Genomic DNA, 19627 nt, shown 5'->3' with positions numbered 1-19627 from the left:
AGTGGTGGATATTTACCTCGCCGCTTCACGGCTTGGTAAATAACCACCACCAACCACCTCCACTTCGGTGAATAGTTGTTAATTATTTGATACATCATATTCTATTTGTAACTCAGCATGACTAAGCAAAATAAAATAAACAATTGCACATTCTGTATGATTCTTGAGTTTCCACATCATTGCTGTACAGTTACTAAACACACATTTGTTACTCATTATAAAACACGAAAAAAAAAAAACTAAATAAATAAGGAAACAAAAAAAGTAAAGAAAATATATGATTATTGACTTCTCGTGCAATCATTTTCCATGAAAGATAAGTTCTAAATATAGTTATGAGCGGATCATGGCTATGACTGGAAATACAGACAAAAAGTTACAAAAAAATATCAGAGGAAGAAATTCAGTAAATCAAGATATTCGCACCCACTGATATCATATTCTCCGTCTTTTACTGTCTATATTCCTTTTTATAGCTTTCGATGAATGCAAACACTACGAGGTTCTCAATGACAAAGAGCGGGCTGCAGGGCGTCATAGGGGTAACTTCCTTAAGTGTGACCAGAGGGACCTTGTAACTCCTAAATGGTACAGGTTTACAGGAGAAGCTGGCTCTCAAATGCCAACAGCATGTGTTCCAAAACATTACTGCGGAACTCATGCACCAGGATGGTTGAGTGGCTCACATCCAACAAGAGTAGGACAGGTTGTCAATGGGAAGGTGTGTTTCCATTGGGGCTCCAACTGCTGCAATTGGAATGCAGCCATTCAGATAAAGAAATGCAACGGATTTTACGTGTACAAGCTGACAAGGACACCTGTATGTTGGCTAAGGTATTGCGGGAATTCAGGGTTTGGTAAGTCGATAGTTTTTCGTAACTTTTTGTAGTAGTATTACAGGATAGAGCTCTATGATTATATCGCGATGGAGACTTCTAGATTGCAAGAGAGGCCATGAAAAGAGGGTAGAATACAGCATGAAATGACAATATTTGTACGTTTCTATGATGCTTATTGGTTTAAAGCCTCGGCGTTATTATTGATATGATTATTGTTTTCTTTTAAACGTCACTGAAATCAGTATTATCATTTTGAATATAACTATTAGAAGTATTATCATTCCGATGAAAAATACTATGAGTTTGGGCTTTTCATTTCAAATTCCTCAAGATCCGTGCAAAGCGAGTAAGCCTTGTCAAAATGGTGCCACCTGTGTCAACCAGAATGGAGGTTACACTTGCCTCTGCAAGCCTGGGTACCAAGGAAAGAACTGCGAGCAAGGTGAGGTAGCGAGAGGAATAACCTTCAAAATCATTGGATCTAAAACTAGAGAGAAAACTGATGGCGCGTTTTACTTGTTAAACCTACTACAAATGAGACGTAGTTTGTTGGATAAGAATGGAAAACTACCCAACACAGAAAACTAAAAAACGTGTACCTCAGTCATATGATCAAAACAGTAAAGAAAGTTCCTTTTAAAATTCCATATACAGACGTTTGCGTATCCGACTACAGACAAATTAATTAAATAAATGACGAAGGAATTGACGAAATATACTTTAGGGTGAACTGATTGGGGGATTTTCGAGAATAAAGCTTGATGAAATCGTGGCTTCGAGGACTTTAGAATCTTTGCATGCTTCTAACTGTTTTTACTCTCTGAAATGAACTAAACAAATTAATTATAATAATAATAAAAAAAACCGAAAAGAAATATGTTCGATTTGCCTTTAGATGTTAACGAATGTGTCTCGAAACCTTGCCGTAATGGTGGAACTTGTGAGAATATTCCAGGGAGCTACAGATGCAAATGCAAACCAGGATTTCTTGGCAAGCACTGCGAGATAGGTTTGTACGCTTGCCTTTTATTTTCCTTTATTGTGATGTTGTGGTTTTTGCTGTTGTTTTGCTCTCAAGATTTTGCCCGTAAATTTGAAGTTTTTCTATAGCAAATTTCATCCGAGCCCCTTTTTTCTTTTATTTAGATTTACGGTGTAGTTTAGAAAAAAATGGTTTTTGGGAAGTATTAAAGGTAATTTGCGAATACATTGTATTAACTGGTACTAGGGCCGAATTGGGAGAATATTGTGATCTTTTTTCTTACTCTTATTGCAGTTTTCGATGAATGCAAACATTATGAAGTTCTCAATGACAGAGAGAGGGCTGCTGGAGTTCACAGGGGCAATATTGTCAAGTGTGACCAAAGGGACCTTGTAACTCCTAAATGGTACAGGTTTACAGGAGCAGCTGGCTCTCAGATGCCAACGGCATGTGTTCCAAAACATTACTGCGGAACGCATGCACCAGGATGGTTAAGTGGCTCACATCCAACGAGAGTCGGACAGGTCGTTAACGGGAAAGTGTGTTTCCATTGGGGCTCCAACTGTTGCAACTGGAATGCAGCCATCCAGATTAAGAAGTGCAACGGGTTTTACGTGTACAAGCTCACGAGGACACCTGTATGCTGGCTGAGGTATTGCGGTAACGCGGGGTTTGGTAAGTCGATAGTTTCTCATAGCGAATAAAGGCTGATAGTTTCGAAAGAAACTGTTTGGGGCTGCGTCGATGGGAGTAACGAAATAATTTGGATAAAGCAACAAAGTTGAAATGGTAAATTGGCCACCGTAATGATTACAAAAGCTGACGTTTCGAGCGTTAGCCCTTCGTCGGAGCGAATAGAGGAATAGTGGGTTGTGTGTGCTTTTAAAGGCAGAAAATGGAGCTACGTTATTGGTGGGAGCATGGCAACGAGAAAAACATGAATATATTAGTGGAATGAAAAGCGTTCGTTGATCCCTGTGGGATTTAGACTGCCGGTTTGAAAGATGAAAAATCCCACAGGGATCAAGGAACGCTTTTCATTCCACTAATTTATTCATGTTTTTCTCGTTGCCATGCTCCCACCAATAACGTAGCTCCATTTTCTGCCTTTAAAAGTACACACAACCCACAATTCCCCTATTCGCTCCGACGAAGGGCTAACGCTCGAAACGTCAGCTTTTGTAATCATTACGGTGGCCAATTTACCATTTCAACTTTGTTGATATATCCAAATTGTTTCTCATAGCGGTTTTATAGTAGTGTTACAGGATAGAGCTATGTGGTTATTTCGTGATGGAGGCTTTTGCCCTCGCATAACGAGAAAGATTTTGAAAAGAGGGTAGCATTATTCATAAAATGTTACGTTCTGTATGTTTCTATTATTCCAACAAACCTATACTGGGCTTTAAAGCCTTGGCATAATTATCAATGTGATGATATTGTTTTCTTTGTATCTTCATTTACATCATTGTCATCATCTTGAATACCATTGTTATCGTTATTATCACTCTGATCATAAATACTTTTACCATAACCTGTAGTTTTACTTTTCATTACAAACTCGTCAAGACCCGTGTAAAGCTAGTAAGCCTTGTCAAAATGGCGCCACCTGCGTCAACCAGAATGGTGGTTACACATGCCTTTGCAAGCCTGGGTACCAAGGAAAGAACTGCGAGCAAGGTGAGGTAATTCGAGGTATATCCTTAAAAATCAATGGATCTAAAATTAGAAAGAACAAACGGTGGGACGAATCATTTGTAAAACTTTTTGCAATTGGCAAGCAGTATGCTGGAAAGTAATTGAAAACTACTCCACGTAAAAAAAAAACAATCAAACAAACAAAAAAGAAAACAATGCACCGCGTCAAATGATATTTTTAATAGTTCATATTATTCTAAATTCGAAATATAAGCTTTTATACATATGATCACGGACAAATTAAACCAATTGATAGCGAAGGAATTGTAGATGTAATCCTTCAAGGTGAAGTGAATGTACGAAGGGCGAAAAAAGAAGCCTGCAGCTGATACAATTTAGGCTCCGACGAGCTTCGAACCTGTGCATCGTTCTATTTGTTTTGATACTGCCATGCATAAATTTATATACAAATATATCGTTACAAGAATAATGATGATAACAACAATAATTACAATGATAATAATAGTAATAATAATTGATAATGACAAATATGTTCGGTTTGCCTTTAGATGTTAACGAATGTGTCTCGAAACCTTGCCGTAACGGTGGAACTTGTGAGAATTTACAGGGTAGCTACAGGTGCAAATGCAAATCAGGATTTCTTGGCAAGCACTGCGAGATAGGTTTGTATGCTTACCATTTTTTTTATGTAATTGATGTAACTGTTTTACCTGTAATTTTGAAATTACACCTTTTAAAACTTTTTCTATAAAAGTTTTCTTCGAGCAGTTTCCTGCCGTTGAATTGTAGTCTAGAAACAAAGATAGTCTTGCTAGTATTTACAATATTCTGCGAATCAACTGCATTGTCTTAAGTGGCGCGAGGCTAACTCGGGAGAATGCCGTGATATTTTTATCTTATTCATATTGCAGTTTTCGATAACTGCAAACATTATGAAGTTCTAAATGACAGAGAGCGAGCTGCTGGAGTTCCTAGGGGAAATATCCTCAAGTGTGACCAGAGGGATCTGGTAACTCCCAAATGGTACAGATTTACCGGAGCAGCGGGCACTCAGATGCCAACGGCATGTGTTCCGAAGCATTACTGCGGAACTCATGCACCGGGGTGGTTGAGCACTGCGCATCCATCGGTAGTCGGGCAAGTTGTCAACGGCAAGGTGTGTTTCCATTGGGGGTCTAGATGTTGTAACTGGTACGCGAACATCCAGATAAAGAAATGCAACGGGTTTTATGTGTACAGGCTGACGAGGACTCCTGTATGTTGGCTGAGGTTTTGCGGAAATTCAGGATTCGGTAAGCGTAGAATTCGAGCCTGTATCTTCCATCTCGCTAGATAAAAGAAAGGTTCGTCTAAATGATAGCTTTATTCATATCTATCTCCACTATTCACAGACCCATGTAAAGCAAGCAGGCCTTGCCAAAATGGAGCTACCTGTGTAAATAACCAGGATGGATACAAATGCCTTTGTAAGCCTGGCTATCAAGGGAAAAATTGCGAGCAAGGTAAGGGAGCCAATACTACTGTCTTGCATTTTCTTCCTTTAATTTTTTTACCTTTATTGCTTGTTTTATCTATTTATTTATTCCTTTTTAAAATTGCGCGCGCGGAGATCCTCATCATACTCTTTTTACATATTGCTGAGAGTAAAACCTTTCGTACATTTTTCCAGATGTCAACGAATGCTCAACTAGGCCATGTCTCAACGGTGGAACATGTCAGAATTTACCAGGAAGTTACAAATGCAATTGCAAACCAGGATTTTTAGGAAGTCACTGCGAGACAGGTGAGCTGAAGTGATATATTTTTTTTCTGCCGAAGGCAACGATTGTCCTTTCGAGTACACTTTCTTCAATTTAATATATGTGCAACTTCACATTTACCAAATTCCAATCATTCAAGTATTCTTTGTTGGAGTAGCAAATTGGAATTGATCGCGTTTAGTCGCGAGTCGCACGTAGCCTCTGGCTAGATATATTATGATAGCTGAGCAATTTCTCTCAAAACTTACACAACCCTCTTTTGTAGCGTTTGATGCATGTTTGCATTACGAGACCCTTAGTGACAGGGAAAGAGCTGCAAGTGTCCATAGAGGAAATACCTTGAAATGTGACCAGAGGGACTTAGTAACGCCAAAATGGTACAGAATTACAGGGGCGGCAGGCACCATGATGCCCACCTCCTGTGTTCCGAAGCATTACTGCGGAACTCATGCTCCGGGTTGGCTGAGTACTGCGCATCCATCGGTAGTTGGGCAAGTTGTCAATGGCAAAGTGTGTTTCCACTGGGGGTCGAGATGCTGTAACTGGCACGCGAACATCCAGATAAAGAAATGCAACGGATTCTTTGTGTATAAACTTGCAAGGACTCCAGTGTGTTATCTCCGCTATTGTGGCAATGCAGAATATGGTAAGATGTATTGATGAAATGCATACTAATTTTTTCAGGGAATTAGACATACTAAGTTTAGTATATTTAGTAGTCCTAGTGTGTACGTAAAGTTTGAAGTGGTTGACTTGGTTGACTGTTTTCCTGCTAGGCGAGTGTAAAATAAATAAACCATGCAAGAATGGTGCAACATGTATCCAGAGACCAGATGGGTATTCTTGCGTCTGTCGTTCAGGTTTTCACGGAAAGCATTGCGAAAACGGTTAGTTAATAAAAGAGAAAAAAATAACTTAATGGTAGATTTAGGATAAAAGATGTTATTTTTCTGTTGCTCTTACTTTGAAATGTTGGCGAATATCGGCTTCCCAGGTGCGATAGTAGTCATTAAAAATTCAAATAAAAAATTGACAAAACGTTGAGTATTATTACGCTTAGAAAATGGTTATAGGTCATTAGAAAGGTTTATCATAATCAAATAATCATGAAGGTTACGTGCTCATGTGACATTCTGACACATTTTCTCATACATCGTGACTTCTTGCATTGAAGGCCATAAGACTTTGTGGTTATTGAAGTCTGCACAGGTTTAGCCTGAAAAAAAACAAAAAAAACAAAACAAAACAAAAAGAAACAAACAAACAAACAATTAAACGGTTCAAATGAATCTTATCACGGTATAATTCAACGGAAAGAAAAACACCACACTGAATCCTTCAAACTTAACTACTGTATTTAACAATTTGCAGTATTATATATTGCTTAAGAGCGACTCCAACAGACGATACAGTAATTATCCCCTCTGTAAAACTTACTTAAACCCTCTACAACTATATCTTAGCTCCCCTCTGACAAATAATAAGAAATCATCTATTCATTTCATCTATATATACACCTCCCGTGTGTCAATATGTTTTTTATTTAGATATGAATAAATGTTCAATAAATTGCATATGTTTATGGCATACTTTTATCAAAGTTACCTTTTTTCGTTTACCTTTCAGACATCAACGAGTGCCTAACAACTAAGCCGTGCAAAAATGGCGCCACCTGTATTAATAGCAATGGAGGGTACAGGTGTCTTTGCGTCCCTGGATTTCAAGGGAAAAATTGTGAAACAGGTACAAAAAAGTTCTGCAAAGTTTTTCAAAGCATGCAATCGTGTATTTGTGAAATGATCAAAATTGTACAAGCCCGACATAGAATGCCGAGGGTCCCTTGCGACCCACGGAAAATAGTACTCCCTATAAGAAACTATCTATTAATTCTTATCGTAAACCTTCCGTGTCTTATCATTATTTTTTTTATTTAGATGTGAATGAATGTTTAATAAATGGCATATGTAAGAATGGAGGAACCTGTATCAATACCCATGGAGGGTATCGATGTCAGTGTTTGAATGGATACCAAGGGAAGCACTGTGAACAAGGTACAAAGAATACTTTGAGAGTATCATATTCTGACGAATGTTATGCCGGTTGGGTCTTGAATAATGTTAATAAAAGCATATAAGCTATACGTGTATAGCTGAGAAATCTTCTGCTTACTCAGCGGAGTTACGACTTCATTTTAGCATATGCTTTACATAATCTTAAAGGTACCTTTGTCGTTTCCCACCGAGTTTACTAGAAACCATGGCACCCGAGATAAGGATCGCATTTGTCATAAAACATCGAAAAGGCAAATTTTCTGACTCAAAACCAGCGAAATCAGATAACCTTACAAAAAAACACCATAACGTTCCTTCAAGTGTTTAGGGTTTTTTTTTTCATACTTACATCAATGACATAGATCAGTCAAATCACGGAATGCACAAAGTTGCCACGGTTCAAAGCTACCTTTTCTTCTTTTGCCTTTCAGATATCAACGAGTGCTTAAAAACAAAACCGTGCAAAAATGGCGCCACTTGTGTCAATAACAATGGAGGATATAGGTGTCTTTGCGTCCCTGGATTTCGAGGGAAAAATTGTGAAACAGGTACGAAAAGTTCTGCAAAGCTTTGCAGAGCTTGCACAAGTGTGTTTGCGAAGCGATCAAAATTGTACGAAACTGGCCTATAAACCTAATCGATTGATGCACAGGGGTCCCTTGAAACCCACGGCAAATAATACGGTCTCATCAGTAATTATTCATTAATGTTCATTGATAATCTTCCCGTGCATTTTTTTTTTACTCAGATGTAAATGAATGTTTAATAAACGGCATATGTAAGAATGGAGGTACCTGTAACAATATCCGTGGTGGATATCGATGCCAGTGTTTGAGCGGATACCAAGGGAAGCACTGTGAACAAGGTACAAAGAGTACCTTAAGAGTATTATATTCTAATGAATGTTATGCCGGTTGTGTCTTGAATCATGTCAATGAAAGCTTTTAACCTTTATGGCTGAGAAATCTACTGCTTACTCACACGGAGTTACGTTTTCATTCGAACGTATGCATAGTATAATCTCTCGCTCAATTTCATTTTACAACTGATTATACAATCGGAGGGTGCCTTCTTCGTTGTACGAGCGGAATTTCAAGAAACCATTGCACCCGGTGTAAGAATTGCATTAGGTAAACACCGAAAAGGCACGTTTTCTAAATCAAATCCAGCTAAATCAGATAACCCTGTGTTGGCTAGATTTTGTAACATCGTTGTGTACTTAAAAGCGCCGTAACGTTCCTGCAAATATATATGATTTTTTTTTTCATACTTACATCAATAAGGCAGATCAGCCAAATCACGTAATGCGCAAAGTTGCAATGGCTCAAGCCACATTTCTTCGTTTACCTTTCAGATATTAACGAGTGCCTAACAACAAAACCGTGTAAAAATGGCGCCACTTGTGTTAACAGCAATGGAGGATACAGGTGTCTTTGTGTCCCTGGATTTCAAGGGAAACATTGTGAAACAGGTAGAAGAAGTTCTGCAAAGCTTTGCACAGCATAGATACATGTATTTGTAAAGCAATCAAAACTGCACGAGCCTGAGATAGAAAGTTATGCGTTTAAAGCTGAAGGGTCTCTTGGGGCCCACGACAAATACGACTTTTTATTTGGAATTTTTAATTCATATTCATTAATTAACCTTCAGTGTATATTTTTTCTTATTTAGATGTAAATGAATGTTTGATAAGTGGCATATGTAAGAATGGAGGTTCCTGTATCAATACCCACGGTGGATACCGATGTCAGTGTTTAAGTGGATACCAAGGGAAGCACTGTGAACTAGGTACAAAAAACTAACGAGTCTTATGCTGTTCGGTTATTTACTTGGCTAAGAGATCTGCTTATCGGGTGGAAAGAAATTATGATTTGAGCAAACGCAATGCATATTCGCTAACTTTCGATCTCGATTCGTTGTTAATAGCTGCTGTCCATTCTAGGGTTTCTCCTTTGCTAGGGTCATTGATTTTTTTTTTTTAGAGGAATTTTCCCTAACGGCCGAAATTTTCTTGATTCTTATTTGGAAACTCTGTTTGCCTCAAAAAAAATTCTTCCACTGCAATCCAATCCAGTTCACTTCTTGAAAGCTACCGTGAGCAGTGCACTGAAATTGGTACCTTGTTATTCTTACCATAACATGGAGTGTCATGTCAACCATTCAAAAGAACGTGGTTGATTTAAACTGTTTTTCTTTTTTAACTTGTTGCAAGGCTAGCTAGGTCCAATAATACATTGCACTACAACATATAAAACTATTGTCTCTTGTACTTTATTATTTTTTTTGTTTGCTTTCGTAAGTAGCTAGAGCTCGATACCTTGCACAACGTGACAGATGCGACTTAAAATTAACCCTGAATTTACCTTAAAAAGGGCGTCATTAAAACGATTGGAATCCTTTTATTTTGAAGGAATCAATATTTGGGCTTTACCTTTCAGATGTGAATGAGTGCATAACGACAAGACCATGCAAAAATGGAGCCACCTGTGTTAACAAGAATGGTGGATATGATTGCTTGTGTGTTCCTGGTTTCAAAGGAAAAAACTGCGAGAGAGGTAAAGAATCTTTCTTCAAGATGATTTTCTTCCACGCACCGATCGATGCATTCCATGATAGATCCATGTAGTAATTCATTCATGCGTTATTTTAAATTCATCAAGGATGTTAATCTTCACAGTAAGTATTGTGCCTGAAAATGTGCTATCGGAAAAGTTGGAGAATAAATTTTTGTTTCTTTGATTCGTTTATATATGTATTTGTTTAACTATTTACTATACCAATTTATCAATTTTTCAATTAATTCATTCATTTACTTCTCTATTTGTCGTTTAGTTATTAAACGTCTCCACGCAGTTTCCATTCATACTTACCATGAACGTCCTTCGAAGTATTACCCAATGTAATAATGCTTCTTGATTTCTTAAATTAGATGTTAATGAGTGCATCACTAGACCTTGTTTGAATGGTGGTACTTGTGTCAATCAGCGTGGAAGTTACCAATGCGTTTGCCTGGCGGGATTTACTGGCAAGCACTGCGAAACCCGTAAGTAACCAATTCATGTTATGCATATTTGCTCTTTTCTGGCAGAAATTCTTACGTCGCCAAACAACCAAATGGCATAAAACCAATCAAAATACAAAGTAAAGAAATATACAAAGAAGCCATAAGCAAAAAAATTAATTGATAAATCTACATGTATCCCATGTAATACCGACTTAAGTGAGTAGGTGAAAAAAAAATAGAAATAAATAACTCAACCGCTCTTAGGGATCTCTGTTGGGATTTATGGGATAATCACCGCTTAACCACCCCGGTGCAACCGTTCCATAGTACAACCGAGGAACACAGAAGTCTGCAATTTTATGGCCAGCGTCTCCTGAAAACCGGCACCTGGGTTGTTCCCATTCGCTCCCAATATGCCCGGCTAGGGCTTTTAAATCCTTACGTTTAGCGAAATTAAAGCGCGCATCTTTGTTTTCTAAAGAGATAGATCCATGTTCGAGTTACGTGATACTGGACGAGAAGGACCGTGCAGCTGGAAACGATGCACAAGTATATAAGTGCGACCAAAGGGATATTGTAGCACCAGCTTGGTACCGGTTTTCAGGAGACGCTGGCGATAAAATGGCAGACTCCTGTGTTCCTCAGTTGCACTGTGGAACGCATGCACCGGGGTGGTTGAACGGGGATCATCCCATAAATGATGGGGAGGTCATCGAAAGACAAGTTTGTTTTCATTGGGGATCTAGTTGCTGTAAATGGTCTACTAAAATAAAGATAAAAAAGTGTAAGGGTTTCTTTGTGTATGAGCTTCAAAGAACTCCAGCCTGTCGTCTACGTTACTGTGGAAACTCTAATTTACGTAAGTAACAAAAAAACTACTATTTTTTTCACTAAATTTGTATGCAAAAACTGATTTGAGGACCCTTAAGATCTCTAGTCCAATACAGCAGATCCACACTTTTCGGGTTCCTATGGGAATGATCGGTCTGTGTCATCGCATGATTTATTCCTTTTTTTTGCCATTCAGTCCGTCAGTCCGTTAGTCATTTTCAGTCTGTCTGTCTGTCTGTCTGTCTGCCTGTGCCTGCATCTGTGTCTGTGTTTGTCTTTCTGTCTGTCTGTCGATTCCTCTGTCTTTCACTCCAAATGAATGTTTATCCATACGTTGTTCTTCTCTAAACTTAAGCCGTGAACGAGTGCGTCGTTACAAAGCCATGCAAGAATGGAGCAACCTGTGTCGATATGAAACGTGGATACCAATGCCTCTGCGCCCCAGGGTTTACAGGAAAAGACTGTGAACAAGGTATTTTTGTGCAAATGAGTAGCAAAATATGGAATAAGTTGACAAAAAAAGGAATTAATGAATCAATGAATTGATTTAAGAGAAAGATTGAATGACTGAATGAACGAATACCAATTCACACATCGTCGAAACAAATTCTAACGCGGAAGTTATTACGCGAAGTAATAAGCTGTTATACTAACTAAAAAGATGTTTGTGATTGGTCTCACCAGATGTAGATGAGTGCTTGATAAGCGGTCTCTGTAAGAATGGTGCCACATGTCAAAACAGCGCGGGTGGATACCAGTGTAAATGCCCCAGTGGATTCAAAGGAAAGCACTGTGACCAAGGTAACAATAAAGATAGAAAGAATCTAAAGAAAAATGTTCACTTACTGCTTTTCAAGCACTCTCATCGGGAGTGCTTGTACAGGATTCGAATCCATGACCTACCGGTATCGCTGAAGTCATGGGTTCGAATCCCGTACAGGCCTGAATTTTTTTGAGATCTTATTTTCACTTCTGTTTAAGTAGTGCTCCTTACTGCGAAGATCGTTCTCATATGCGTTTATTATGTTTTTGTTGTTGTTCCTTTGTTATTGTCTTATATTTCGTCGTTATCGTTTTTTCTATTGTTGTTGTTGTTGTTGTTGCTGTAGCATAGGGACAATCGGATATGAGCTTCAGACTGGTCCTCTCTGGCATATAAGTACTGTTGTTTCTCCGTCGATTATGGGCAAATGCACTAATTCGTTCTTACCCTTCCTCCTCAATTTTCATAACGGTTGTTGAGCAGTTGTCAAGCTCATTGGATGCGTGAAACATTTTTTGTCTTTTGATATTTAAAAGTATTGCCTATCTGAGTTAAGTTTTTAAGGTCTCTAGATCTTTCTGTTAATCTACTTTCCTAGATATCGACGAATGCGCTACAAATGACCCATGTAGAAATGGTGCCACTTGCATAAACATAATTGGCGGGTTCCAGTGTTCATGTGCAAGTGGATTCGAAGGGAAATATTGCGAACAAGGTACTTGTATTTCTATTTTTCTTTCTTTTATTTTGCAGATTTTCTATTCTGTCGATAGAAATAAAATAATTTTTTTTGGTTTCTGTGTGGTATATTCTGAAACAATTATTTACCTTCCCTTGTGTTTTTTTTTTTCAAACATGAAACGTCCCCTTTGGTATTTTACGAACCTAATAGTCTCTTTGGTGTCTTATTTCCTAGATGAGGATGAGTGCAAGGTGAACCCATGCAAGAATAGTGCTACGTGTATCAATTTGATTGGTGGGTTTGAATGCCAATGTGTACCCGGCTTTCAAGGAAAGGTATGCGAACAGGGTAAGCATGTTTTTCGATGAATCTCGACTCAATGGTAAAACAATTGTCTTAATCAAAAGGTGTCTTCACATTTAATTTGAAATAGAAATGAGGATTAATATGAAACAATATATTCAATGACAGATATCGATGAGTGTCAGGGAGACCCTTGTTTGAACTCTGGCAACTGTTCGAACACACCTGGCAGTTACAAATGCGAGTGTATTAGGGGCTTTGAAGGCAAAAACTGTGAAAATGGTAGGTACTCAATTAAAACGAGAAGTAAAATTTGATTTAGTACAAAGTAGATTCAGATGAATGACAGGGGTCATGGAAAATTATACTAAGACACCTTGCCTTAATGTAGTCGCGCTGAAATGAAAGAAACTGCTCGTACAAAAGAGTGTATGGTAAATGAAAGTAAATCCAATTGAAATAATTGGTGTTTTTCGCGCTATTTTTTGTTTCGATGTATGGCACGATGATTAACTTCAGCATAAATTGCGTAAGAGCGTAACATGTCTGCTTGATAAGTTTAAACGGGGTGGCACTTAATAGAGAGCCAGGTAGACACTATCATAAATTGAAGCGTTCCCACTGATAAAACGGCTTTATCGGCCAACTATGTATGATTATTTCAGAAAGGAACGTAGGGAATATTAGCCCAAGATCAATCTTAAACCTACATTTTTACTTCATTTAGATGTAGATGAGTGTAAAGAGAGTAACCCCTGTCAAAACGGTGGCACGTGTCAAAACAAGAAAGGAACTTACCATTGCTCTTGCCCAGATGGAATTACAGGGTTCAACTGCGAGATAAGTATGTCATGCACATCAGATGTATCTCTGAGTCAAATATAGACTGACAGGATAAACAACGCTGTATATATATGGCATTCGATATTACTGATGGTAACACGGATAATGAGCTGTTTGCTGATTGTGTATTCATATGCGATAGTTTTTGTCTGTCTTTGTATACATACATCGTCTGTCTCCTTTCTCTTGCACTGAAACATCTTTTTCCTCTTCTTCTCCTTCTTTTTTTTTTTTTATTCGCTTCCTTTTTGGTTACCGTGACCGCGTGGCTCACTGTTTCTTCCAGAAATATCCTTCAAAGAGCTAGGTTGTTATAGAGACCGGGCCAACGACCGCACGATGACACTGCTAAAGAACCTACGAAAGTACATTGACTGGCGCGACATGTCCAAGACAGTTAAAAACTGCTCTGAGATTGCGAGAGGCACACCGGGGTAAGAATTGTTTTTTTTCGAAAAACAGTGGTCACTTTTCTTACCTTAAGTAGCTTCCTTAGAAGCCATTTACATAGAATTTTTATCCCTCCATTATTTGTTTTACATTATGTCTTGTAGCTCTACAGGTGGAAGGAGTGGTTATTTCGACGAAGACTTATTAGGGCGTCCAGAGAACATCGCATTCATAATTTACCTAGATTATTGATTTTTTTATTATTATTATTGTGCTCTTAGCGTGTACTACTTTGCGATTCAATATTACGGAGAGTGTTTCGGTGCGCCACCGGGGACCAAATATGATAAATTTGGCGAAGCATCCAATTGCTGGTCCGGTGTGGGAGGAGCAAACAGCAACTACGTTTACACCTTATATTAAAGATCGTAAGAGGTAAGAAAGCATTGAAGACATTCTTAATACATCATGTGGCTGGTCAGTTTTTAAATCAGCATCTTAGCGAAGGCTTTTAATTTATAGAACTGCGTAATCTTATTGAGGACCTCAAGAAAACACCATCTAAATTTCTTCCGGGTAGCATGATCATTTGTTCACAAACGTATAAGTTAGAACAGATTCCTCTCAACATATTTTGATAAATACGACAACCATGCACATTACTTAATCATTATATCAGCATAGTCTACAAACCGAGCAGGCTGAGTCAGCTCTATCATCAGATCGTCACCCATAAACTACAACAATCGCATGCTGGCTCAGTTGGCTCTAGTTGTCGAAAATGAACTATCACCGAAAATATTTCTTTTCAGCCCTATTCTCAAACAACCAGGTTCAAACCCTTACTTTCTTAAAATATAACTGTCTCAACGTTCTATATCTAAAAAATTTTGCAGAAACGAGGAAATGAAGAGCTTATCTACAGATGGTACTTACTTTAAAGCTTACGAAAAATGTTATGAACAAAGATATCACCATTAAAATGAATGATTAATTGAAATGGTCTAGATTTCGTATATCTTAATCAGTGATTAAGACTTGGTCCAACTCTTGATTGACCCGTTTGGGCAGAGGTCATAAAACTCATTAAAATGGCTATGAAAACGCATTGGTTCTTTATGAACTTTCGATTTGCGAGGACGCAAGGAGAAATGATTATTAAGGTTGTAATGTCACTGTTAGAGAATCCAGAGAAGTTGTTCCCACAAAATTAATTGTAATTTATCAGACCGTTTATCGAGAAATTTATATATCTGGCAGCAAAGGTTACAAAAATAGATGGACTGCAAACGCGAATGAACATACTGATTCCCGGTCAAACCTTGAGTCAAATAACTTATTAACTTTCCTTCGTATCCTTTACTTACTACAACTTCAGACAGGCTCATTACACAACGCGGTAAACATAGTCAGTAAATGATTTTCCCACGGCATTATTAAAGCAGTTGGTAGATCTGCCTTCTCTAGCGTAAGTTTCTCCTGCCTCAGGACCTGACCAACATTCTGCATAATACTGGACAGAAAAATATACGTACCTGAGCAGAGAAAGAAAATCACTTTCCTGTATGCCTTATCTTACATGCGAATATATGGAAATAATGTGAACTGTGGGTTAAGAAATGGATATCAAAGCGATCTTCGCAGTAATGAACAATACTTGAGCAGAAGTGAAAACAAAGCCTGAAAAAAATTCAGGCCTGTACGAGATTTGAACCAATGACCTCTGCAATACCGGTGTAGTGCTCTACCAAATGAACTTGATATCAAAGCGATCTGCGTAAGTGAAAGTGAGAGTGAATTATTCGATACCTTAATAGCAGCATAGGCTGAATTGCTAAGGTCTACAGTGCTACCAAGGTTGAGATCGGACGTCAGCATTATCAGGCGCCTCTTGCAGCCGCTTTAGTCCATGTAAAGACCTCACCTTTCCCCCCACACATCCCACCCCAGGGGAGGATATCCATTCTCGCGCGTGGGAAATTAACGTCTCCTACCCCTAACCCTGCAGGAGACGGGACCTCCATTTATTCGTCCTTATCCGAGAAGACTAGAATATCTATCCATTTCATTGATGTCATAGAAAGGTAAGCAATTCTCCTCAGTTATTTTAGGACCATGAGTAGCCCGTTAGCCCTCAGACCATGAGTAGCCCGTTAGCCCTCAGACCATGAGTAGCCCGTTAGCCCTCTGACCATGAGTAGCCCTCAGTTATTTTAGGACCATGAGTAGCCCGTTAGCTCTTCGTCGGAGCTCCGACGAAGGGCTAATACTCGAAACGTCAGCTTTTATAATCGTAACGGTGGCCAATTTACCATTTCAACTTTGTTGATATATTCAAATTATTTCGTTACCCCACCGACGCAGCCCCAAACAGTTTCTTTAGAAACTATCAGCCTTTATTCAATACCCTGAACAGTCTCACACTGTTAAATACTTAGGATTAATTATCGATTCCTTTCCGTCATGGCATGATCATATCAATTATATTAGCAAGAAAATATGCAAAAGTCTAAACATAATCGCAAAACTGAAACGACAGGTAACAATTCAGTCTCTTGTTAGTGTATACTATGCACTTGTATATCCTTATTTAACATACGGCTGCATATTGTGGGGTAATAATTACGAAGCTCCATTGTCTTAGTAAAGCTACGAAACAAAGCTATAAGAATCATCAAAAATGTACCAACTTGTGACCGTGTTACTCCCCATTATGTAGGCATTGGCCTAATCAAGCTTCTCGACATAATTAAATCGAGTACGTGTCAACTATTGTACGATCATGTTGTAGACAAAAAATCTTCTAATTTTGCACTTTCTTTTGTGTCTGAGACCATGATTATGCCACTAGAAATACATATTTGCAACAATTGAACCCTAGCCCCTTCAGAATAGATATAAGGAGATTATGTCCAAAAGTTATAAAGTGCTACTATTGGAATTATATTCCTATACGGGAGAAGCCTACAAAAAAAACTTTTTCAAAAGAGCACTTTTCTTACATTACCTTTCTCAGTAGTGATTAATGTCTTCCTCTGAGCACGTTTTATTTACGTATTTGCTGTTTAAGGTGTGATTCCTATTCCCTCTCTTATATTTGTATCTTATATTTGTATCTTATATTTGTATCTTATATTTGTATCTTATATATGTATCTTATAATTGCATCGCTTCTATTTAGTGTATGAAAAAATGTAACTTAAAGTAAAGGGCTTCTGATTAGCTTGCTATATTATGCCCTTCTCCATCCTCTTATCTTACATTTAATTATTCATTAGACTCTAATTTGTTGAAATGGAGAAAAAAATAAATACAATACATATATCTTATTAACCAAGCGCGAGGGGCGTACTGGTAGAATATCGGCCCGATGTCTTTACAGTACGGACCGAGCGCAGCGAGGTCCGTACATAAAAGACCGAGGGCCGATATTCTTCCAGTACGGTCCCGAGCAAGCTTGGTTAATAAGAGATTTATTATACGACTGAAGTTCAAAGGGACACAAGTGCGGTATCATTCGGGAGCATTCGGGACAGTGCCCGGTCCAATACTGAGAGAATATTGACCGGCAATAGAGCATTTTGGTTGGTTGATTTTAGTAATTGGCCCTCTGACTGCCCGAGTCGTGTAATAATAATAATAACGTTTTCTATTTAGCGGATTACTTACTAAATGGCGGATGTCACGGTTGGCATGGATTGATTTGAAACTCTTTACGGTGGTCAACTTGCACAATCAACTCGGTTAATAAAACCAAAATTACATTGTTACACTGCCCCACCGACGCTGTACAACAGTTTCTTTAGAAATTTACCCCCACACCCCCTGGCTACAGATGAGAGTCAATTAGTAACAAACAGATATCGTGAAATTATCGATAAAATGTTTCATCAGTGTTTCATCATTTTTCTCCATTACAGCTGTATGATATAGCATTCTTTAACTTCATCAAAAAACTACCTTAAGAAATCTGCATGAATTAATTATGTCCTTTGGTCGGTCGATTTGCATTTTTCAGTGGCTCGAATATTTGTAGTGCGATTTTAATTAGAAGTTAGGCGTAAATTCGCGTATGATGCACGCTAAGGCATCACGAACTTTCTAAGTGCGCTTCTTCAGCTAACATTTGTGACAATGCAAACACGTCTCTCGCTCTATCTAATTCATCCTCTTCTACCTCCTTTTTCTTTTAAACAATAGACACTTTCTCTACGCGTGGTTGTCTTTTTATCATTTTAATTTCTTTTCCTTGTCCATGGTTTGTCATTGACAGATAACTGGCAGTCTTTGATACGATCTCGGTGGAATTCCCACTCTATGCAAACAGCAGTTTCAATGAAAGAGTTCGTCCTAATGAAAACGGTCTCCCTGTCTTGTTTTATTGTGTAGAATTTAACACACTAATCACTTCTTTACACTTCTTTAGTCAGCTGTCATTTTGAAAGTAAACATAAATGGGATACTATTTTAATTGTTGACGCAAGGGCTTTGGAAATGTTCAGTAAAGAACAAATACTGCGAGAAGATGATGAATCGACACAGCACTTGCGAAAATCAATTGTCATTCCTGCTAGTTTTAATTATACACAATTATCAAGAAGGGCCTGTTCCCGAGCTGAATCGAAAATGAAAAAGAAAAAGTAAAAAAATTAAATTAAACTACGCCTCTATAAAATAAAATGGTATTTAAAATGGTATTATAGACTTTCTCGCGATTATCTTGCATCCTATAACTCGCTGATTTATTCTAGATAGAAATTACCCTAGTTAGAATCGAGGGCCTTCTATTTCAACTTTAAGAGCCTTAGTTGATTATTTGCGGGTAAAAAGAATTTCCCGACACGTGTTTTTTTGTCTTTTTTTTTTGGAAAAATTATTTTTTCATACATGTAATTACGATAAGCAAGGAGATATATATATATATATATATATATATCGCTTGGACTTAATTATTTTCTCTGTATGTCTTGGCTCAGGACCTTGGAACGACTAAATTTCTATCGATATTTGATGGATAACCTTACTGAGGATTTTTGGAATCGATATACGTGTACAAGTTGACAACAGAAGCCTATTTTGACGCTTGTAATATTTCATCAAAATCCTTTTTCGCGCCGGAAATCACTACGGAAAGTAAAGAAAAAATGATGAAAATAACGACATAATAATAATGATAATAACGGCAATAATAATAGTAATAGTAATGATGATGATGATGATGATATTCTAATGTCTACATTTATTTGATTTAGATAAAAAAAAACTTATGAAAATTTACAAGATAAATCACCTATGAAAATTTATGAAAATGTATGAAAATTTATGAAAAAATCAACTTTTGAAAATTTACAAGATAAATCAACTAAAATAAACAAAACTAAACGCTCACAAATTAAAAATTTAATTTCTTGCCAAATTAAAGTTTATATCTAAAACCCCATTCGATAAAAAGGCTGTTTTTAAAACGTTCGGTGCACATTTTCGGAAATTATTCACACTGATTACGTTGTCTATGATTAG

The 19627-nt window shown here is 37.8% G+C and overlaps 1 protein-coding gene across 3 annotated transcripts in view; it reads left to right on the top strand.

Annotated features, from left to right (window-relative positions):
* The window catches only part of LOC111334460 (uncharacterized), a 30692-nt gene extending 15585 nt beyond the window's left edge, over positions 1–15107 (top strand). For 2 of the 3 annotated variants that reach the window (XM_022940200.2, XM_088741263.1), the window contains 29 exons: positions 477–857; positions 1171–1281; positions 1735–1848; positions 2116–2496; positions 3391–3501; positions 4029–4142; positions 4392–4772; positions 4872–4982; positions 5150–5263; positions 5506–5886; positions 6017–6127; positions 6867–6983; positions 7175–7291; positions 7723–7839; positions 8040–8156; positions 8646–8762; positions 8963–9079; positions 9730–9846; positions 10221–10334; positions 10777–11154; positions 11482–11598; positions 11811–11927; positions 12488–12604; positions 12806–12919; positions 13043–13156; positions 13602–13718; positions 14004–14151; positions 14389–14542; positions 15004–15107. In XM_022940200.2, coding sequence (XP_022795935.2) covers positions 477–857; positions 1171–1281; positions 1735–1848; positions 2116–2496; positions 3391–3501; positions 4029–4142; positions 4392–4772; positions 4872–4982; positions 5150–5263; positions 5506–5886; positions 6017–6127; positions 6867–6983; positions 7175–7291; positions 7723–7839; positions 8040–8156; positions 8646–8762; positions 8963–9079; positions 9730–9846; positions 10221–10334; positions 10777–11154; positions 11482–11598; positions 11811–11927; positions 12488–12604; positions 12806–12919; positions 13043–13156; positions 13602–13718; positions 14004–14151; positions 14389–14530 — 4607 coding nt within the window. In that variant the 3' untranslated portion in view covers positions 14531–14542; positions 15004–15107. The remainder of the gene's footprint in view (positions 1–476; positions 858–1170; positions 1282–1734; positions 1849–2115; positions 2497–3390; positions 3502–4028; positions 4143–4391; positions 4773–4871; positions 4983–5149; positions 5264–5505; positions 5887–6016; positions 6128–6866; positions 6984–7174; positions 7292–7722; positions 7840–8039; positions 8157–8645; positions 8763–8962; positions 9080–9729; positions 9847–10220; positions 10335–10776; positions 11155–11481; positions 11599–11810; positions 11928–12487; positions 12605–12805; positions 12920–13042; positions 13157–13601; positions 13719–14003; positions 14152–14388; positions 14543–15003) is intronic. The other variant, XM_022940203.2, reaches the window with a different exon arrangement.
* Positions 15108–19627: the final 4520 nt, after the last annotated feature.

The sequence above is a fragment of the Stylophora pistillata genome, chromosome 12 (genome assembly GCF_964205215.1).
Source record: "Stylophora pistillata chromosome 12, jaStyPist1.2, whole genome shotgun sequence".
Lineage (NCBI taxonomy): Eukaryota > Metazoa > Cnidaria > Anthozoa > Scleractinia > Pocilloporidae > Stylophora > Stylophora pistillata.
The sequence above is the reverse complement of the archived record's forward strand: the minus strand, read 5'-3'. Positions and strand labels throughout refer to the sequence as shown.